Source organism: Scyliorhinus torazame, chromosome 2 (genome assembly GCF_047496885.1).
Source record: "Scyliorhinus torazame isolate Kashiwa2021f chromosome 2, sScyTor2.1, whole genome shotgun sequence".
NCBI classification, from domain to species: domain Eukaryota; kingdom Metazoa; phylum Chordata; class Chondrichthyes; order Carcharhiniformes; family Scyliorhinidae; genus Scyliorhinus; species Scyliorhinus torazame.
In genome coordinates this window covers 398,674,118-398,696,738 of record NC_092708.1, presented here as the reverse complement: position 1 = coordinate 398,696,738, position 22,621 = coordinate 398,674,118, and the positions used below count along the sequence as shown (strand labels likewise).

Below are 22,621 nucleotides of genomic sequence, written 5' to 3'. Positions count from 1 at the left end.
CCCTGTCAAACCCTCCAGCCAGCAGAAACATTCAGCTGCGACCCTGTCAAACCCTCGAGGCAGCAGAAACATTCAGCGTCGACCCTGTCAAACCCTCGAGGCAGCAGAAACATTCAGCGTCGACCCTGTCAAACCCTCGAGGCAGCAGAAACATTCAGCGTCGACCCTGTCAAACCCTCGAGGCAGCAGAAACATTCAGCGTCGACCCTGTCAAACCCTCCAGCCAGCAGAAACATTCAGCGTCGACCCTGTCAAACCCTCCAGCAGCAGAAACATTCAGCGTCGACCCTGTCAAACCCTCCAGCCAGCAGAAACATTCAGCGTCGACCCTGTCAAACCCTCCAGCCAGCAGAAACATTCAGCGTCGACCCTGTCAAACCCTCCAGCCAGCAGAAACATTCAGCGTCGACCCTGTCAAACCCTCGAGGCAGCAGAAACATTCAGCGTCGACCCTGTCAAACCCTCCAGCCAGCAGAAACATTCAGCGTCGACCCTGTCAAACCCTCGAGGCAGCAGAAACATTCAGCGTCGACCCTGTCAAACCCTCGAGGCAGCAGAAACATTCAGCGTCGACCCTGTCAAACCCTCCAGCCAGCAGAAACATTCAGCGTCGACCCTGTCAAACCTCGAGGCAGCAGAAACATTCAGCGTCGACCCTGTCAAACCCTCCAGCCAGCAGAAACATTCAGCGTCGACCCTGTCAAACCCTCCAGCCAGCAGAAACATTCAGCGTCGACCCTGTCAAACCCTCGAGGCAGCAGAAACATTCAGCGTCGACCCTGTCAAACCCTCGAGGCAGCAGAAACATTCAGCGTCGACCCTGTCAAACCCTCGAGGCAGCAGAAACATTCAGCGTCGACCCTGTCAAACCCTCGAGGCAGCAGAAACATTCAGCGTCGACCCTGTCAAACCCTCCAGCCAGCAGAAACATTCAGCGTCGACCCTGTCAAACCCTCCAGGCAGCAGAAACATTCAGCGTCGTCCCTGTCAAACCCTCCAGCCAGCAGAAACATTCAGCGTCGACCCTGTCAAACCCTCCAGCCAGCAGAAACATTCAGCGTCGACCCTGTCAAACCCTCCAGCCAGCAGAAACATTCAGCGTCGACCCTGTCAAACCCTCCAGCCAGCAGAAACATTCAGCGTCGACCCTGTCAAACCCTCCAGCCAGCAGAAACATTCAGCGTCGACCCTGTCAAACCCTCCAGCCAGCAGAAACATTCAGCGTCGACCCTGTCAAACCCTCCAGCCAGCAGAAACATTCAGCGTCGACCCTGTCAAACCCTCCAGCCAGCAGAAACATTCAGCGTCGACCCTGTCAAACCCTCCAGCCAGCAGAAACATTCAGCGTCGACCCTGTCAAACCCTCCAGCCAGCAGAAACATTCAGCGTCGACCCTGTCAAACCCTCCAGCCAGCAGAAACATTCAGCGTCGACCCTGTCAAACCCTCCGAGGCAGCAGAAACACCTCTCAGTGTCGACCCTGTCAAACCCTCCAGGCAGCAGAAACATTCAGCGTCGACCCTGTCAAACCCTCGAGGCAGCAGAAACACCTCTCAGTGTCGACCCTGTCAAACCCTCGAGGCAGCAGAAACATTCAGCGTCGACCCTGTCAAACCCTCCAGGCAGCAGAAACATTCAGCGTCGTCCCCTGTCAAACCCTCCAGCCAGCAGAAACATTCAGCGTCGACCCTGTCAAACCCTCCAGGCAGCAGAAACATTCAGCGTCGACCCTGTCAAACCCTCGAGGCAGCAGAAACATTCAGGCGTCGACCCTGTCAAACCCTCCAGGCAGCAGAAACATTCAGCGTCGTCCCTGTCAAACCCTCCAGCCAGCAGAAACATTCAGCGTCGACCCTGTCAAACCCTCGAGCAGCAGAAACACCCTCTCAGTGTCGACCCTGTCAAACCCTCCAGCCAGCAGAAACATTCAGCGTCGACCCTGTCAAACCCTCCAGCCAGCAGAAACATTCAGCGTCGACCCTGTCAAACCCTCGAGCAGCAGAAACATTCAGCGTCGACCCTGTCAAACCCTCGAGGCAGCAGAAACATTCAGCGTCGACCCTGTCAAACCCTCCAGCCAGCAGAAACATTCAGCGTCGACCCTGTCAAACCCTCCAGCCAGCAGAAACATTCAGCGTCGACCCTGTCAAACCCTCCAGGCAGCAGAAACATTCAGCGTCGACCCTGTCAAACCCTCCAGGCCAGCAGAAACATTCAGCGTCGACCCTGTCAAACCCTCGAGCAGCAGAAACATTCAGCGTCGACCCTGTCAAACCCTCGAGGCAGCAGAAACATTCAGCGTCGACCCTGTCAAACCCTCCAGCCAGCAGAAACATTCAGCGTCGACCCTGTCAAACCCTCGAGGCAGCAGAAACATTCAGCGTCGACCCTGTCAAACCCTCGAGGCAGCAGAAACATTCAGCGTCGACCCTGTCAAACCCTCCAGCCAGCAGAAACATTCAGCGTCGACCCTGTCAAACCCTCGAGCAGCAGAAACATTCAGCGTCGACCCTGTCAAACCCTCCAGCCAGCAGAAACATTCAGCGTCGACCCTGTCAAACCCTCCAGCCAGCAGAAACATTCAGCGTCGACCCTGTCAAACCCTCCAGCCAGCAGAAACATTCAGCGTCGACCCTGTCAAACCCTCCAGCCAGCAGAAACATTCAGCGTCGACCCTGTCAAACCCTCCAGGCAGCAGAAACATTCAGCGTCGACCCTGTCAAACCCTCCAGCCAGCAGAAACATTCAGCGTCGACCCTGTCAAACCCTCGAGCAGCAGAAACATTCAGCGTCGACCCTGTCAAACCCTCCAGCCAGCAGAAACATTCAGCGTCGACCCTGTCAAACCCTCCAGCCAGCAGAAACATTCAGCGTCGACCCTGTCAAACCCTCCAGCCAGCAGAAACATTCAGCGTCGACCCTGTCAAACCCTCCAGCCAGCAGAAACATTCAGCGTCGACCCTGTCAAACCCTCCAGCCAGCAGAAACATTCAGCGTCGACCCTGTCAAACCCTCCAGCCAGCAGAAACATTCAGCGTCGACCCTGTCAAACCCTCCAGCCAGCAGAAACATTCAGCGTCGTCCCTGTCAAACCCTCCAGCCAGCAGAAACATTCAGCGTCGACCCTGTCAAACCCTCGAGCCAGCAGAAACATTCAGCGTCGACCCTGTCAAACCCTCGAGGCAGCAGAAACATTCAGCGTCGACCCTGTCAAACCCTCCAGCCAGCAGAACATTCAGCGTCGACCCTGTCAAACCCTCCAGCCAGCAGAAACATTCAGCGTCGACCCTGTCAAACCCTCCAGCAGCAGAAACATTCAGCGTCGACCCTGTCAAACCCTCGAGGCAGCAGAAACATTCAGCGTCGACCCTGTCAAACCCTCAGGCAGCAGAAACATTCAGCGTCGACCCTGTCAAACCCTCCAGCCAGCAGAAACATTCAGCGTCGACCCTGTCAAACCCTCAGCCAGCAGAAACATTCAGCGAGTCGACCCTGTCAAACCCTCCAGCCAGCAGAAACATTCAGCGTCGACCCTGTCAAACCCTCCAGCCAGCAGAAACATTCAGCGTCGACCCTGTCAAACCCTCCAGGCAGCAGAAACATTCAGCGTCGACCCTGTCAAACCCTCCAGCCAGCAGAAACATTCAGCGTCGACCCTGTCAAACCCTCCAGCAGCAGAAACATTCAGCGTCGACCCTGTCAAACCCTCCAGGCAGCAGAAACATTCAGTGTCGACCCTGTCAAACCCTCCAGCCAGCAGAAACATTCAGCGTCGACCCTGTCAAACCCTCCAGCCAGCAGAAACATTCAGCGTCGTCCCTGTCAAACCCTCGCAGCCAGCAGAAACATTCAGCGTCGACCCTGTCAAACCCTCGAGCAGCAGAAACATTCAGCGTCGACCCTGTCAAACCCTCCGAGGCAGCAGAAACATTCAGCGTCGACCCTGTCAAACCCTCCAGGCAGCAGAAACATTCAGCGTCGACCCTGTCAAACCCTCCAGCCAGCAGAAACATTCAGCGTCGACCCTGTCAAACCCTCGAGGCAGCAGAAACATTCAGCGTCGACCCTGTCAAACCCTCGAGGCAGCAGAAACATTCAGCGTCGACCCTGTCAAACCCTCCAGCCAGCAGAAACATTCAGCGTCGACCCTGTCAAACCCTCAGGCAGCAGAAACATTCAGCGTCGACCCTGTCAAACCCTCCAGCAGAAACATTTCAGTGTCGACCCTGTCAAACCCTCGAGGCAGCAGAAACATTCAGCGTCGACCCTGTCAAACCCTCCAGCCAGCAGAAACATTCAGCGTCGTCCCTGTCAAACCCTCGAGGCAGCAGAAACATTCAGCGTCGACCCTGTCAAACCCTCGAGGCAGCAGAAACATTCAGCGTCGACCCTGTCAAACCCTCCAGCCAGCAGAAACATTCAGCGTCGACCCTGTCAAACCCTCCAGCCAGCAGAAACATTCAGCGTCGACCCTGTCAAACCCTCGAGGCAGCAGAAACATTCAGCGTCGACCCTGTCAAACCCTCGAGGCAGCAGAAACATTCAGCGTCGACCCTGTCAAACCCTCCAGCCAGCAGAAACATTCAGCGTCGACCCTGTCAAACCCTCCAGCCAGCAGAAACATTCAGCGTCGACCCTGTCAAACCCTCCAGCGCAGCAGAAACATTCAGCGTCGACCCTGTCAAACCCTCCAGCCAGCAGAAACATTCAGCGTCGACCCTGTCAAAACCCTCGAGGCAGCAGAAACATTCAGCGTCGTCCCTGTCAAACCCTCCAGCCAGCAGAAACATTCAGCGTCGACCCTGTCAAACCCTCCAGCCAGCAGAAACATTCAGCGTCGACCCTGTCAAACCCTCCAGCCAGCAGAAACATTCAGCGTCGACCCTGTCAAACCCTCCGAGGCCAGCAGAAACATTCAGCGTCGACCCTGTCAAACCCTCCAGCCAGCAGAAACATTCAGCGTCGACCCTGTCAAACCCTCGAGCAGCAGAAACATTCAGCGTCGACCCTGTCAAACCCTCGAGGCAGCAGAAACATTCAGCGTCGACCCTGTCAAACCCTCCAGCAGCAGAAACATTCAGCGTCGACCCTGTCAAACCCTCGAGGCAGCAGAAACATTCAGCGTCGACCCTGTCAAACCCTCCAGCCAGCAGAAACATTCAGCGTCGACCCTGTCAAACCCTCCAGGCAGCAGAAACATTCAGCGTCGACCCTGTCAAACCCTCGAGGCAGCAGAAACATTCAGCGTCGACCCTGTCAAACCCTCCAGGCAGCAGAAACATTCAGCGTCGACCCTGTCAAACCCTCGAGGCAGCAGAAACATTCAGCGTCGACCCTGTCAAACCTCCAGCCAGCAGAAACATTCAGCGTCGTCCCTGTCAAACCCTCCAGGCAGCAGAAACATTCAGCGTCGACCCTGTCAAACCCTCCAGCCAGCAGAAACATTCAGCGTCGACCCTGTCAAACCCTCCAGCCAGCAGAAACATTCAGCGTCGACCCTGTCAAACCCTCCAGGCAGCAGAAACATTCAGCGTCGACCCCTGTCAAACCCTCGAGGCAGCAGAAACATTCAGCGTCGTCCCTGTCAAACCCTCCAGCCAGCAGAAACATTCAGCGTCGACCCTGTCAAACCCTCCAGCCAGCAGAAACATTCAGCGTCGACCCTGTCAAACCCTCCAGCCAGCAGAAACATTCAGCGTCGACCCTGTCAAACCCTCCAGCCAGCAGAAACATTCAGCGTCGACCCTGTCAAACCCTCCAGCCAGCAGAAACATTCAGCGTCGACCCTGTCAAACCCTCCAGCCAGCAGAAACATTCAGCGTCGACCCTGTCAAACCCTCCAGCCAGCAGAAACATTCAGCGTCGACCCTGTCAAACCCTCCAGCCAGCAGAAACATTCAGCGTCGACCCTGTCAAACCCTCCAGCCAGCAGAAACATTCAGCGTCGACCCTGTCAAACCCTCCAGCCAGCAGAAACATTCAGCGTCGACCCTGTCAAACCCTCCAGCCAGCAGAAACATTCAGCGTCGACCCTGTCAAACCCTCCAGCAGCAGAAACATTCAGCGTCGACCCTGTCAAACCCTCCAGCCAGCAGAAACATTCAGCGTCGACCCTGTCAAACCCTCCAGGCAGCAGAAACATTCAGCGTCGACCCTGTCAAACCCTCCAGCCAGCAGAAACATTCAGCGTCGACCCTGTCAAACCCTCCAGGCAGCAGAAACATTCAGCGTCGACCCTGTCAAACCCTCCAGGCAGCAGAAACATTCAGCGTCGACCCTGTCAAACCCTCCAGCCAGCAGAAACATTCAGCGTCGACCCTGTCAAACCCTCGAGGCAGCAGAAACATTCAGCGTCGACCCTGTCAAACCCTCGAGCAGCAGAAACATTCAGCGTCGACCCTGTCAAACCCTCCAGCCAGCAGAAACATTCAGCGTCGACCCTGTCAAACCCTCCAGCCAGCAGAAACATTCAGCGTCGACCCTGTCAAACCCTCCAGCCAGCAGAAACATTCAGCGTCGACCCTGTCAAACCCTCCAGCAGCAGAAACATTCAGTGTCGACCCTGTCAAACCCTCCAGGCCAGCAGAAACATTCAGCGTCGTCCCTGTCAAACCCTCGAGGCAGCAGAAACATTCAGCGTCGACCCTGTCAAACCCTCGAGGCAGCAGAAACATTCAGCGTCGACCCTGTCAAACCCTCCAGCCAGCAGAAACATTCAGCGTCGACCCTGTCAAACCCTCCAGCCAGCAGAAACATTCAGCGTCGACCCTGTCAAACCCTCGAGGCAGCAGAAACATTCAGCGTCGACCCTGTCAAACCCTCCAGCCAGCAGAAACATTCAGCGTCGACCCTGTCAAACCCTCGAGGCAGCAGAAACATTCAGCGTCGACCCTGTCAAACCCTCCAGCCAGCAGAAACATTCAGCGTCGACCCTGTCAAACCCTCCAGCCAGCAGAAACATTCAGCGTCGACCCTGTCAAACCCTCCAGCCAGCAGAAACATTCAGCGTCGACCCTGTCAAACCCTCGAGGCAGCAGAAACATTCAGCGTCGACCCTGTCAAACCCTCCAGCCAGCAGAAACATTCAGCGTCGACCCTGTCAAACCCTCCAGCCAGCAGAAACATTCAGCGTCGACCCTGTCAAACCCTCCAGCAGCAGAAACATTCAGCGTCGACCCTGTCAAACCCTCCAGCCAGCAGAAACATTCAGCGTCGACCCTGTCAAACCCTCCAGCAGCAGAAACATTCAGCGTCGACCCTGTCAAACCCTCGAGGCAGCAGAAACATTCAGCGTCGACCCTGTCAAACCCTCGAGCAGCAGAAACATTCAGCGTCGACCCTGTCAAACCCTCGAGGCAGCAGAAACATTCAGCGTCGACCCTGTCAAACCCTCCAGCCAGCAGAAACATTCAGCGTCGACCCTGTCAAACCCTCCAGCCAGCAGAAACATTCAGCGTCGACCCTGTCAAACCCTCGAGGCAGCAGAAACATTCAGCGTCGACCCTGTCAAACCCTCCAGCCAGCAGAAACATTCAGCGTCGTCCCTGTCAAACCCTCGAGGCAGCAGAAACATTCAGCGTCGACCCTGTCAAACCCTCCAGCCAGCAGAAACATTCAGCGTCGACCCTGTCAAACCCTCCAGCCAGCAGAAACATTCAGCGTCGACCCTGTCAAACCCTCGAGGCAGCAGAAACATTCAGCGTCGACCCTGTCAAACCTCCAGCCAGCAGAAACATTCAGCGTCGACCCTGTCAAACCCTCCAGGCAGCAGAAACATTCAGCGTCGACCCTGTCAAACCCTCGAGGCAGCAGAAACATTCAGCGTCGACCCTGTCAAACCCTCCAGCCAGCAGAAACATTCAGCGTCGACCCTGTCAAACCCTCCAGCCAGCAGAAACATTCAGCGTCGACCCTGTCAAACCCTCGAGGCAGCAGAAACATTCAGCGTCGACCCTGTCAAACCCTCCAGCCAGCAGAAACATTCAGCGTCGACCCTGTCAAACCCTCCAGCCAGCAGAAACATTCAGCGTCGACCCTGTCAAACCCTCGAGGCAGCAGAAACATTCAGCGTCGACCCTGTCAAACCCTCCAGCCAGCAGAAACATTCAGCGTCGACCCTGTCAACCCTCCAGGCAGCAGAAACATTCAGCGTCGACCCTGTCAAACCCTCGAGGCAGCAGAAACATTCAGCGTCGACCCTGTCAAACCCTCCAGCCAGCAGAAACATTCAGCGTCGACCCTGTCAAACCCTCCAGCCAGCAGAAACATTCAGCGTCGACCCTGTCAAACCCTCCAGCCAGCAGAAACATTCAGCGTCGACCCTGTCAAACCCTCGAGCAGCAGAAACATTCAGCGTCGACCCTGTCAAACCCTCCAGGCAGCAGAAACATTCAGCGTCGACCCTGTCAAACCCTCGAGGCAGCAGAAACATTCAGCGTCGACCCTGTCAAACCCTCGAGGCAGCAGAAACATTCAGCGTCGACCCTGTCAAACCCTCCAGCCAGCAGAAACATTCAGCGTCGACCCTGTCAAACCCTCCAGCCAGCAGAACATCAGCGTCGACCCTGTCAAACCTCCAGCCAGCAGAAACATTCAGCGTCGACCCTGTCAAACCCTCCAGCCAGCAGAAACATTCAGCGTCGACCCTGTCAAACCCTCCAGCAGCAGAAACATTCAGCGTCGACCCTGTCAAACCCTCCAGGCAGCAGAAACATTCAGCGTCGACCCTGTCAAACCCTCGAGGCAGCAGAAACATTCAGCGTCGACCCTGTCAAACCCTCGAGGCCAGCAGAAACATTCAGCGTCGACCCTGTCAAACCCTCCAGCCAGCAGAAACATTCAGCGTCGACCCTGTCAAACCCTCGAGGCAGCAGAAACATTCAGCGTCGACCCTGTCAAACCCTCCGAGCAGCAGAAACATTCAGCGTCGACCCTGTCAAACCCTCCAGCCAGCAGAAACATTCAGCGTCGACCCTGTCAAACCCTCGAGGCAGCAGAAACATTCAGCGTCGACCCTGTCAAACCCTCCAGCCAGCAGAAACATTCAGCGTCGACCCTGTCAAACCCTCCAGCAGCAGAAACATTCAGCGTCGACCCTGTCAAACCCTCGAGGCAGCAGAAACATTCAGCGTCGACCCTGTCAAACCCTCGAGCAGCAGAAACATTCAGCGTCGACCCTGTCAAACCCTCCAGGCCAGCAGAAACATTCAGCGTCGACCCTGTCAAACCCTCGAGGCAGCAGAAACATTCAGCGTCGACCCTGTCAAACCCTCCAGCCAGCAGAAACATTCAGCGTCGACCCTGTCAAACCCTCGAGGCAGCAGAAACATTCAGCGTCGACCCTGTCAAACCCTCCAGGCAGCAGAAACATTCAGCGTCGTCCTGTCAAACCCTCGAGGCAGCAGAAACATTCAGCGTCGACCCTGTCAAACCCTCGAGGCAGCAGAAACATTCAGCGTCGACCCTGTCAAACCCTCCAGCCAGCAGAAACATTCAGCGTCGACCCTGTCAAACCCTCGAGGCAGCAGAAACATTCAGCGTCGACCCTGTCAAACCCTCCAGCCAGCAGAAACATTCAGCGTCGACCCTGTCAAACCCTCCAGGCCAGCAGAAACATTCAGCGTCGACCCTGTCAAACCCTCGAGGCAGCAGAAACATTCAGCGTCGACCCTGTCAAACCCTCCAGCCAGCAGAAACATTCAGCGTCGACCCTGTCAAACCCTCGAGCAGCAGAAACATTCAGCGTCGACCCTGTCAAACCCTCCAGCCAGCAGAAACATTCAGCGTCGACCCTGTCAAACCCTCCAGCCAGCAGAAAACATTCAGCGTCGACCCTGTCAAACCCTCAGGCAGCAGAAACATTCAGCGTCGACCCTGTCAAACCCTCGAGGCAGCAGAAACATTCAGCGTCGACCCTGTCAAACCCTCCAGCCAGCAGAAACATTCAGCGTCGACCCTGTCAAACCCTCGAGGCAGCAGAAACATTCAGCGTCGACCCTGTCAAACCCTCCAGCCAGCAGAAACATTCAGCGTCGACCCTGTCAAACCCTCGAGGCAGCAGAAACATTCAGCGTCGACCCTGTCAAACCCTCGAGGCAGCAGAAACATTCAGCGTCGACCCTGTCAAACCCTCCAGCCAGCAGAAACATTCAGCTGTCGACCCTGTCAAACCCTCCAGGCAGCAGAAACATTCAGCGTCGACCCTGTCAAACCCTCCAGGCAGCAGAAACATTCAGCGTCGACCCTGTCAAACCCTCGAGGCAGCAGAAACATTCAGCGTCGACCCTGTCAAACCCTCCGAGCCAGCAGAAACATTCAGCGTCGACCCTGTCAAACCCTCCAGCCAGCAGAAACATTCAGCGTCGACCCTGTCAAACCCTCCGAGCCAGCAGAAACATTCAGCGTCGACCCTGTCAAACCCTCGAGGCAGCAGAAACATTCAGCGTCGACCCTGTCAAACCCTCCAGCCAGCAGAAACATTCAGCGTCGACCCTGTCAAACCCTCCAGGCCAGCAGAAACATTCAGCGTCGACCCTGTCAAACCCTCCAGCCAGCAGAAACATTCAGCGTCGACCCTGTCAAACCCTCGAGGCAGCAGAAACATTCAGCGTCGACCCTGTCAAACCCTCGAGGCAGCAGAAACATTCAGCGTCGACCCTGTCAAACCCTCGAGCCAGCAGAAACATTCAGCGTCGACCCTGTCAAACCCTCCAGCAGCAGAAACATTCAGCGTCGACCCTGTCAAACCCTCCAGGCAGCAGAAACATTCAGCGTCGACCCTGTCAAACCCTCCAGCCAGCAGAAACATTCAGCGTCGACCCTGTCAAACCCTCCAGGCAGCAGAAACATTCAGCGTCGACCTGTCAAACCCTCCAGGCAGCAGAAACATTCAGCGTCGACCCTGTCAAACCCTCCAGGCAGCAGAAACATTCAGCGTCGACCCTGTCAACCCTCCAGCCAGCAGAAACATTCAGCGTCGACCCTGTCAAACCCTCAGGCAGCAGAAACATTCAGCGTCGACCCTGTCAAACCCTCCAGCCAGCAGAAACATTCAGCGTCGACCCCTGTCAAACCCTCCAGCCAGCAGAAACATTCAGCGTCGACCCCTGTCAAACCCTCCAGCCAGCAGAAACATTCAGCGTCGACCCTGTCAAACCCTCGAGGCAGCAGAAACATTCAGCGTCGACCCCTGTCAAACCCTCCGAGGCCAGCAGAAACATTCAGCGTCGACCCTGTCAAACCCTCCAGCCAGCAGAAACATTCAGCGTCGACCCTGTCAAACCCTCCAGCCAGCAGAAACATTCAGCGTCGACCCTGTCAAACCCTCGAGCAGCAGAAACATTCAGCGTCGACCCTGTCAAACCCTCGAGGCAGCAGAAACATTCAGCGTCGACCCTGTCAAACCCTCCAGCCAGCAGAAACATTCAGCGTCGACCCTGTCAAACCCTCCAGCCAGCAGAAACATTCAGCGTCGACCCTGTCAAACCCTCCAGGCCAGCAGAAACATTCAGCGTCGACCCTGTCAAACCCTCCAGCCAGCAGAAACATTCAGCGTCGACCCTGTCAAACCCTCCAGGCAGCAGAAACATTCAGCGTCGACCCTGTCAAACCCTCCAGGCCAGCAGAAACATTCAGCGTCGACCCTGTCAAACCCTCCAGGCAGCAGAAACATTCAGCGTCGACCCTGTCAAACCCTCCAGCCAGCAGAAACATTCAGCGTCGACCCTGTCAAACCCTCCAGGCAGCAGAAACATTCAGCGTCGACCCTGTCAAACCCTCCAGCCAGCAGAAACATTCAGCGTCGACCCTGTCAAACCCTCCGAGGCCAGCAGAAACATTCAGCGTCGACCCTGTCAAACCCTCCAGGCAGCAGAAACATTCAGCGTCGACCCTGTCAAACCCTCCAGCCAGCAGAAACATTCAGCGTCGACCCTGTCAAACCCTCGAGGCAGCAGAAACATTCAGCGTCGACCCTGTCAAACCCTCCAGCCAGCAGAAACATTCAGCGTCGACCCTGTCAAACCCTCGAGGCAGCAGAAACATTCAGCGTCGACCCTGTCAAACCCTCCAGCCAGCAGAAACATTCAGCGTCGACCCTGTCAAACCCTCGAGCCAGCAGAAACATTCAGCGTCGACCCTGTCAAACCCTCCAGCAGCAGAAACATTCAGCGTCGACCCTGTCAAACCCTCCAGCCAGCAGAAACATTCAGCGTCGACCCTGTCAAACCCTCGCAGCAGCAGAAACATTCAGCGTCGACCCTGTCAAACCCTCCAGCCAGCAGAAACATTCAGCGTCGACCCTGTCAAACCCTCCAGCCAGCAGAAACATTCAGCGTCGACCCTGTCAAACCCTCCAGCCAGCAGAAACATTCAGCGTCGACCCTGTCAAACCCTCCAGCCAGCAGAAACATTCAGCGTCGACCCTGTCAAACCCTCGAGGCAGCAGAAACATTCAGCGTCGACCCTGTCAAACCCTCCAGCCAGCAGAAACATTCAGCGTCGGACCCTGTCAAACCCTCCAGGCAGCAGAAACATTCAGCGTCGACCCTGTCAAACCCTCCAGGCAGCAGAAACATTCAGCGTCGACCCTGTCAAACCCTCCAGCCAGCAGAAACATTCAGCGTCGACCCTGTCAAACCCTCCAGCAGCAGAAACATTCAGCGTCGACCCTGTCAAACCCTCCAGGCAGCAGAAACATTCAGCGTCGACCCTGTCAAACCCTCCAGGCAGCAGAAACATTCAGCGTCGACCCTGTCAAACCCTCCAGGCAGCAGAAACATTCAGCGTCGACCCTGTCAAACCCTCCAGCCAGCAGAAACATTCAGCGTCGACCCTGTCAAACCCTCCAGCCAGCAGAAACATTCAGCGTCGACCCTGTCAAACCCTCCAGCAGCAGAAACATTCAGCGTCGACCCTGTCAAACCCTCCAGGCAGCAGAAACATTCAGCGTCGACCCTGTCAAACCCTCCAGCCAGCAGAAACATCAGCGTCGACCCTGTCAAACCCTCGAGCAGCAGAAACATTCAGCGTCGACCCTGTCAAACCCTCCAGCCAGCAGAAACATTCAGCGTCGACCCTGTCAAACCCTCCAGCCAGCAGAAACATTCAGCGTCGACCCTGTCAAACCCTCCAGCCAGCAGAAACATTCAGCGTCGACCCTGTCAAACCCTCGAGGCAGCAGAAACATTCAGCGTCGACCCTGGTCAAACCCTCCAGCCAGCAGAAACATCAGCGTCGACCCTGTCAAACCTCCGAGGCAGCAGAAACATTCAGCGTCGACCCTGTCAAACCCTCCAGCAGCAGAAACATTCAGCGTCGACCCTGTCAAACCCTCCAGCCAGCAGAAACATTCAGCGTCGACCCTGTCAACCCCTCAGGCAGCAGAAACATTCAGCGTCGACCCTGTCAAACCCTCCAGGCAGCAGAAACATTCAGCGTCGACCCTGTCAAACCCTCCAGCCAGCAGAAACATTCAGCGTCGACCCTGTCAAAACCCTCCAGCCAGCAGAAACATTCAGCGTCGACCCTGTCAAACCCTCCAGCAGCAGAAACATTCAGCGTCGACCCTGTCAAACCCTCCAGGCAGCAGAAACATTCAGCGTCGACCCTGTCAAACCCTCGAGGCAGCAGAAACATTCAGCGTCGACCCTGTCAAACCCTCCAGCCAGCAGAAACATTCAGCGTCGACCCTGTCAAACCCTCCAGGCAGCAGAAACATTCAGCGTCGACCCTGTCAAAACCCTCCAGCCAGCAGAAACATTCAGCGTCGACCCTGTCAAGAACCCTCCAGGCAGCAGAAACATTCAGCGTCGACCCTGTCAAACCCTCCGAGCAGCGAAACATTCAGCGTCGACCCTGTCAAACCCTCGAGGCAGCAGAAACATTCAGCGTCGACCCTGTCAAACCCTCGCAGGCAGCAGAAACATTCAGCGTCGACCCTGTTGTCAAACCCTCGAGGCAGCAGAAACACCCTCTCAGTGTCGACCCTGTCAAACCCCTTCAGAGTCTTGTTTGTTCAATGAGATCACCTTTCATTCTTCTAAACGCCAGAAAAAATGTACCTAATTTACTCAGCCTCTTGTCATAGGCAACCCCTCACCCCAGAGATCAATCTAGTGAACCGCCTTTGTACCATATTCAGGGCATGTATACCCTCCCTTTGATATGGAGACAGAATTGTACACAGCAATGGTTTCACCAATGTCCTATTTCCTTGTTCTTGCACTCCAATCCCCTGCAATAAAGGCCAACATGCCATTTAACTTCCAAATTGCTTGCTGCACCTGCATGTTAACTTTCCGTGTTCCTTGTACGAGCACAGCCTGGACTCCACGAACGTTTACAAGTTTCACCCCTTTTGAAAAATGTTCTGCTTTTCTCTTCTTATTACCAAAGACAATCTCTTCTTTCCCTGCATTACACTACGTCTGCCACTTTGCTGCCCTCCCCTAACCTGTCTGTACCTCTTGGCAGCCCCTTTGTGTACCTAGGGAGCGGAAAGGTACCAGTGGTGGAGAGATTAAAATCGGGAATGCTCAAGAGGCCAGAATTAAGGGTGCACAGATATCCCAGAGGACTTTGGGGAGCAGCGAGGCCATGGAGGAATTGAAAACAAGGACGATAATTTTAAAATTGAGACCGAGTGCCAGTGCAGCTCAGCGAGTACAGGGGTGAATAGTAAGTAAGGACCTGGGTAACAGAATGTTCGATAAGCCCAATTTTATGGCGGGTAGGATATAGGAAGCTGGCTGTGAATGTGATGGAATGATCAAGTCCAGAAGTAACAGTGGATGGATGAGGGTTTCCGCAGCAGGTCAGATATGATACAGAGGTTGAAAGAGGTGGCCCTATTGGTGGTGTGGTAAAGTGGTCAGAAGCTCATTTCAGGGTCAAACATCATACCAAGGTTGTGAACAGCCTGGTTCAGAATCAAACCGTTGCCAGAGACAGTGCGACTGGCAGCTAGGAAAGGCAGTTTGTGGTGGAAACAGAAGGCAGCTGCTTTAGTCTCCCTGATATTTAACTGGAGGAGATTTCCAGTGCAGGCTGTCAAACAGCCAATGCAATTAATTAGCACAGTGGGGTCGTCGAGATAGAACATAGAACTGTACAGCACAGTACAGGCCCTTCGGCCCACAATGTTGTGCCGAACTAGTCTGAAACTAAGATCAAATCAACCTACTCCCAATTATTCTAGTGCCCTCCATGTGCCTATCCAATAACCGCTTGAAAGTTCCTAAAGTGTCCGACTCCACTACCATAGCTGGGAGTGCGTTCCACACCCCAACCACTCTCTGAGTAAAGAACCTACCTCGGACATCCCTCCTATATCTTCCACCATGAATCTTATAGTTATGCCCCCTTGTAACAGCTACATCCACCCGAGGAAATAGTCTCTGAACGTCCACTCTATCGATCCCTCTCATCATCCTATACACCTCAATTAAGTCACCTCTCATCCTCCTTCGCTCCAATGAGAAAAGCCCTAGCTCCCTCATCCTTTCCTCATAAGACCCACCCACCAATCCAGGCAGCATCCTGGTAAATCTCCTTTGCACCCTTTCCAATGCTTCCACACCCTTCCTATAATGAGGTGACCAGAACTGCACACAATACTCCAAATGTGGTCTAACCCAGGTCTTGTATAGTTGCAGCATAACCTCATGGCTCTTAAACTCAAGCCCCCTGTTAATAAACACTAACACACTATAGGCTTTCTTCACGGCTCTATCCACTTGGGTGGCAACTTTCAGAGATCTATGGACATGAACTCCGAGATCTCTCTGCTCCTCCACATTCCTCAGAACCCTGCCGTTGACCCTGTAATCCGCATTCAAATTTGTCCTACCAAAATGAATCACCTCACACTTATCAGGGTTAAACTCCATCTGCCACTTTTCAGCCCAGCTCTGCATCGTATCAATGTCTCTTTGCAGCCTACAACAGCCCTCCACATTATCCACCAGTCTTGGTGTCATCAGCAAGGAGAAAGGAGGGGAAGTAAAGCTGCGTGTTGCAAGCACAGATATGCAAACTCACACTGCTCTTGTGAATATGTTGCTGAGGGGCAGCATGTAGATGAGAAATAGGAGGGGTCAAGGTTAGATTCTTGTAGGACACCAGAGGTAACCGTGTGAAGCAGGAAGAGAAGTCATGCAGTCTCACCCAGCTGGACCCTGCCCAAGGTTTAAACAACTTCTGTTATGTGAAGGTGAAATGTTCCACAGGCCCCATTTACTACATTTTGTGCCTGGATCTAATGTACACCAGCCAGTGAACTCATCCCATCAAATGTTAAATTAAAGCAGCATTTTTATCAGTTGTACTAAGATCTTTCCAGGGAGAAGTAATCAGAAATCACCAAAAGTATCAGGGGCACCGGAGTCACTGTATGGATAGCTGAAAGTCTTCCTCAGGCAGAGAGATCTGTGAAAATATCGTACCCAAAGGAAAAGCACCCAACAAACAACAAATATGTTAGACAGAAGCATTTTTTGTTGGGGTAAGGGTGTAAAGGGACGCTTCTCAATAGAGTTAAGATATCGGCCCATCACAATCTTGTAAAATCACCAACAGCCTGTGGCACACAGTACTGAAACGATATGTACCAGCCTTCAGTGTCTGACAGAAGTGCTCTCGTTTTACCAACAATATCTGGGACTGGAATACTTTGCTCTTCCTGCCTGGAGATCGATGAAGGCACTGGTGAAGCCAGCATCTCCGAGACAACAGCAGTCCTCAAGTGCAGTGCAGGAGGGGTAATTGCCAGTGGTATGTGGTGGTGTACACATTGCTCACTCTCTGTGCACTTCCTGTACAGAATGAGTGAGCACAATGTCAGTAGGGAACTCCCAGAGATAAACGTGAACCCATTATCCACCCAGCACACTAATTATCGACATGGCTGCAAATGCTGTTGAAAAATCCCATATCATCAAACCAGGTCCCAGTCTGTGCTACCTTCATTCTTCTTACCCGGGTCCCTGGAGCTGTGAGACAGCAGTGCTAACCACTGTGCCTCCATGCCTGCCCGGGTCCCTGGAGCTGTGAGACAGCAGTGCTAACCACTGTGCCCCCATGCCTGCCCGGGTCCCTGGAGATGTGAGACAGCAGTGCTAACCACTGTGCCTCCATGTCGCTTAAAAAAATTAACATTTGATTGCAATGAAAGTGTATATCTCAAGTGCACTTTAAAGAGTTTGGTCAGGAAAAAGGAACTTCCATTTCTATAATTCCTTTCAGCCTTTAGGATATCGCCAAGTGCTTTAGTCAATGACGTACTTTTGACCTACTTTCACGGTTATAATGTAGAAAATGCTGCATAAATTTACACACAGCAAGATCACCAATTTTGATGGATAAATGTCAAGCAGGACATAGGGCGAATCCCTGCTCATCCTGTAAAAATCCTGAATGATCTTCCATATCTGCCCAAGAGGGCAGATGGAGACTCAGTTTAACATCTCATCTGGAAGATGGCATCTCAGCACTTCCTCATTACTGCAATGGCAACACTGGATTACATGCCCAAGAGGAGTGGTGCGTGAACCGGAAACCTTCTGAATTGAGAGTGCTATTCACTGAGCCACGGTTAGGTCAGCAGGGGGTAGGGATTGTGCCTCGGATCTTCTTTCTTCAGGCACAAGAACACAATCTCAAATATTTATTGGTTGGCACTTACCATGATTGGGTTGTTGAGGGATTGCTGCAGCAGAAGCTGATTATGTGCTTGAGACTCTGGAATGGCCCTTCAACCTACGAGATGAGTGAGCTGAGAGCTTGGAAACAGAACCAAGGTCTGCAAGCCTAAAGAGTTAGTATTGCCAAGAATCATAAATCTGTGGTTGTTAAGGGTTTTAAAAGGAATTGACTGGATAGATACCCCCCCCCCCCCACCCCCGCCCCCCCCAATGGTGGAATGCAGAGCAAGGTGACATAATCTTTAAATCCGAGCCATGCCATTCACGAGAGAAGTTAGGAGAGACTGCGCACCAAGTGCGTCTGACGAGGTGACGCATAATTGACCCGGAAGGCGAGGTCGCAGGGGGTTGGGGCTGGAATACTAGATTGGATTGAGGATTGGCTGATGACAGAAAGCAGAGGATCTGGTTAAATGGGTCTTTCTCTGGCTGGTGAACGGTAACTAGCGGGTGTCGCAGGGGTCAGTCCTCGGACCGCAACTATTCACAATCTATATAAATGATCTGCAAGCAGGGGCAGAGTGTAAGGTAGCACAATTTGCGGATGATACTAAAATAGTGGGAAAGCAAGCAGTGAAGAGGAGATACAGATCTTACAGACAGATATAGATAAGCTAGGAGATTGGGCCAAAATTTGGCAGATGGAGTTTAATGTGGATAAGTGTGAGGTTATCCATTTGGGCCGAAAAAATAGGAAGGCAAATTATTATCGAAATGGAAAGCAGATTCAAAATGCGCCTGGGCAGAGGGATCTGTGCAGAGGGATCTGTGCAGAGGGATCTGGGCAGAGGGATCTGGGCCGAGGGATATGGGCAGAGGGAGCTGGGCAGAGGGATCTGTGCAGAGGGATTTGTACAGAGGGATCTGTGCAGAGGGATCTGTGCAGAGGGATCGGGCAGAGGGAGCTGGGCAGAGGGATCTGGGCAGAGGGAGCTGGGCAGAGGGATCTGGGCCGAGGGATATGGGCAGATGGAGCTGGGCCGAGGGAGCTGGGCAGAGGGAGCTGGGCAGAGGGAGCTGGGCCGAGGGAGCTGGGCAGAGGGAGCTGGGCAGAGGGAGCTGTGCAGAGGGATCTGGGCAGAGGGATCTGGGCCGAGGGATATGGGCAGAGGGAGCTGGGCAGAGGGATCTGTGCAGAGGGATTTGTACAGAGGGATCTGTGCAGAGGGATCTGTGCAGAGGGATCGGGCAGAGGGAGCTGGGCAGAGGGATCTGGGCAGAGGGAGCTGGGCAGAGGGATCTGGGCCGAGGGATATGGGCAGATGGAGCTGGGCCGAGGGAGCTGGGCAGAGGGAGCTGGGCAGAGGGAGCTGGGCCGAGGGAGCTGGGCAGAGGGAGCTGGGCAGAGGGATCAGGCAGAGGGATCTGGGCAGAGGGAGCTGGGCAAAGGGATCGGGCAGAGGTATCTGGGCAGAGGGATCTGGGCAGTGGGATCTGGGCAGTGGGATCTGGGCCGAGGGATCTGGGCAAAGGGATCGGGCAGAGGTATCTGGGCAGAGGGATCTGGGCAGAGGGAGCTGGGCAAAGGGATCGGGCAGAGGTATCTGGGCAGAGGGATCTGGGCAGAGGGATCTGGGCAGTGGGATCTGGGCCGAGGGAGCTGGGCAGAGGGAGCTGGGCAGAGTGATCTGGGCAGTGGGATCTGGGCCGAGGGATCTGGGCAGAGTGATCTGGGCCGAGGGATCTGGGCAGTGGGATCTGGGCAGTGGGATCTGGGCCGAGGGAGCTGGGCAGAGGGAGCTGGGCAGAGGGATCTGGGCAGTGGGATCTGGGCAGTGGGATCTGGGCAGTGGGATCTGGGCCGAGGGAGCTGGGCAGAGGGAGCTGGGCAGAGTGATCTGGGCAGTGGGATCTGGGCCGAGGGATCTGGGCAGAGTGATCTGGGCCGAGGGATCTGGGCAGTGGGATCTGGGCAGTGGGATCTGGGCCGAGGGAGCTGGGCCGAGGGAGCTGGGCAGAGGGAGCTGGGCAGAGGGATCTGGGCAGTGGGATCTGGGCCGAGGGAGCTGGGCAGAGGGAGCTGGGCAGAGGGAGCTGGGCAGAGGGAGCTGGGCAGAGGGACCTGGGCAGTGGGACCTGGGCAGAGGGAGCTGGGCAGAGTGATCTGGGCAGTGGGATCTGGGCAGTGGGATCTGGGCAGTGGGATCTGGGCAGTGGGATCTGGGCAGAGGGAGCTGGGCAGTGGGACCTGGGCAGAGGGAGCTGGGCAGAGTGATCTGGGCAGTGGGATCTGGGTGTCTTTGTTCATAAATCACAGAAAGTCGGTTTGGGGGTACAGTGTGGAATTAAAAAGACAAATGAAATGTTAGCGTTTATTGTAAATGGACTGGAGTATAAAAGTAGAGAAGTGTTGTTGCAATTATATTGGGTGTTGGTGAGACCACATCTGGAGTATTGGGTCAGGTTTTGGTCTCCTTGTTTGAGGAAGGATGTGGTGGCATTGGAGGCAGTTCAGAGGAGGGTCACCAGATTGATTCTGGGGATGGAGGGGTTGACGTACGAGGAGAGATTAAACAGTTTGGGTTTATACTCACTGGAGTTTAGAAGGATGAGAGGGGACCTGATCGAGGTGTATAAAATACTAAAAGGGATCGATAAAGTAAACATGAACCAAATGTTCCCCCTGGTGCAGCAATCTAGAAGAGGTCACAGATATAGGTTGAGAGGCGGTAGATTTAGAACCGAGATGAGGAGGAACTACTTCTCGCAGAGGGGGTGAATTTGTGGAACTTGCTGCCCCATCGTGCGGGGGAGTTGGAATCATTAAATGCTTTCAAGAGATTTTTAAAATGGGTTAATGGGATATGGGGAACAGGTGGGAGGTGGATTTGAGACGAGGAAGAGATCAGCCATAGTCGTAGATGTTTACAGCATGGAAACAGGCCCTTTGGCCCAGCTTGGCTATGCTGCCCAGTTTCTATCACTAAGCTGGTCCCACTTGCCCACATTTGGCCCATACCCCTCTATACCCACCCTGCCCATGTAACTGTCTAACTGCTTTTTAAAAGGTAAAAATTGTACCCACCTCTACCACTGCCTCTGGCAGCTCATTCCAGAGGCTCGCCACCCTGTGTGTGAAAGAATTTCCCCTCTGGTCTCTTTTGTATCTCTCCCCTCTCACCTTAAACCTATGCCCTCTAGTTATAGACTCCTCTACCTTGGAGAAAAGATGTTGACTGTCTACCTTATCTATGCTCCTCTTTACTTTATAGACCTCTAGAAGGTCACCCCTAAGCCTCCTACGCTCCAGGGAAAAAAACCTCCCAGCCTGTTGAGCCTCTCCTTATAACTCAGACCATCGAGTCCAGGTAGCATCCTCGTAAATCTCTTCTGCACTCTTTCTAGTTTAACAATATCCTTCCTATATGGTGACCAGAATTCCATGTGTGGTCTTACCAATGTCTTGTACAACTTCAACAAGCCGTCCCAACTCCTGTATTCAATATTCTGACCAATAAACCCCAGCATGCCGAATGCCTTCTTCACCACCCTGTGCACCTGCGACTCCACCTGCAAGGAGCTATGAACCTGTAGCCATGATCTGATTGAATGGCGGAGCAGGCTCTAAGGGCTGAATTGCCTACTTCTGCTCCTAATTCCCATGTTCCTAAGCCTGAAAGTGGTAGATGCTACCTTACTTAAGTTTAAAATCTGAAATTGATATTTTTTGCTACTCATTGTGGGCTAGGATCCGAAGGCGAGAAGGTGGTGTTAAGATACAGATCAGCAACTCTTGTCAGGGGGCAGAAAGACTCGGAGGAAATTTCTCAAGATGAGGAAACTCAAGTCACGTGTATAGATCGCAGACGCTGGGATTGTTCTCCTCAAAGAGAATGTGGAGAGGAGATTTGACAATGTTTTCAAAATCACAAATAGGGTTCTATCTGAATGGTGCTTGACAGGGAACATCTTCCCAATGGTGCAGGATCACACCCCAGAGGACACAGGAATGTGGGGACTGTCAGAGAAGCAAAATGCAGCATGAGGAAAATGTATTTTAAACAGCGAGTGGCTGTGATTTGGACTGCACTGCCCGAGATGTTGTGGCTTGAAAAAGGGAATTGGACAGGTAATTTAAAAAAAAAGAAATTTAGAGTACCCAATTATTTTTTTCCAATTAAGGGGCCAATTATTGTGGCCAATCCGCCTACCCTGCACATTGAATCATAGAACCCTACACTGCTGACGGAGGCCATTCAGCCCACTGAGTCAGCACCAACCCTTCAAATGACCACACCACCCAGGCCCAATCTTCCTGCAACCTCACCGCAAGGGGCAATTCAGCGCGGCCAATCCCCCTAGCCTGCACATCGTTGGGTTGTGGGGGTGAGACCCACGCAGACACGGGGAGAATGTGCAAACTCCACACGGACAGGGACCCGGGCCCGGGGCACGGTCTCAGGAGGTGGCCCTGGGTGAGCCCCTGTTGCTGCGGGGGCAGCACTTGACTGGTGGGCCGAATGGCCTCCTCCTGTGCTGCTCAGCATTGGCAGGTTGACTGGCCGGTGGGACGGGCTGAATGGCCTCCTGCTGACTGAGTGGGGCTGACAGGGACGCTGCGGATCCCAACATCATGATGAAGGGGGGCCAGGAACCCAGGACCACACCCTCTCCCTACCTGACCCCGCCGGCCTGACCCCGGCGGTCTGACCCCGGAAATAGAAACCCAGCCCCGCGCCCCGCACCCAGCGCCCCGCCCCCCGCGCGGACACAGGCTGTTCACGCCCATCGCGCGGACTCAGGCTGTCCACGCCCATCGCCCCGCCCCGGCGCCCCGCCCCCCGCGCGGACACAGGCTGTCCACGCCCATCGCCCCGCCCCCCGCTCGCGGACCCAGGCTGTCCACGCCCATCGCCCCGCCCCCCGCGCGCGGACCCAGGCTGTCCACGCCCATCGCCCCGCCCCCCGCGCGCGGACACAGG

The 22,621-nt window shown here is 54.4% G+C and overlaps 1 protein-coding gene and 1 non-coding gene across 3 annotated transcripts in view; both read right to left on the bottom strand.

Annotated features, from left to right (window-relative positions):
* gstz1 (glutathione S-transferase zeta 1) overlaps positions 1–22,338 on the bottom strand; it is a 138,921-nt gene extending 116,583 nt beyond the window's left edge. Inside the window, exons 1-2 of one of the 2 annotated variants that reach the window (XM_072494316.1) lie at positions 22,318–22,338; positions 17,681–17,805 (exon numbers count right to left, since the gene is read on the bottom strand). In XM_072494316.1, coding sequence (XP_072350417.1) covers positions 17,681–17,683 — 3 coding nt within the window. In that variant the 5' untranslated portion in view covers positions 17,684–17,805; positions 22,318–22,338. Of the gene's footprint in view, positions 1–14,282; positions 14,304–17,680; positions 17,806–22,317 lie in introns of those variants that run through there. The other variant, XM_072494307.1, reaches the window with a different exon arrangement.
* LOC140408135 (small Cajal body-specific RNA 13) lies at positions 16,600–16,822 on the bottom strand. Its single transcript, XR_011940052.1, has one exon.
* Positions 22,339–22,621: the final 283 nt, after the last annotated feature.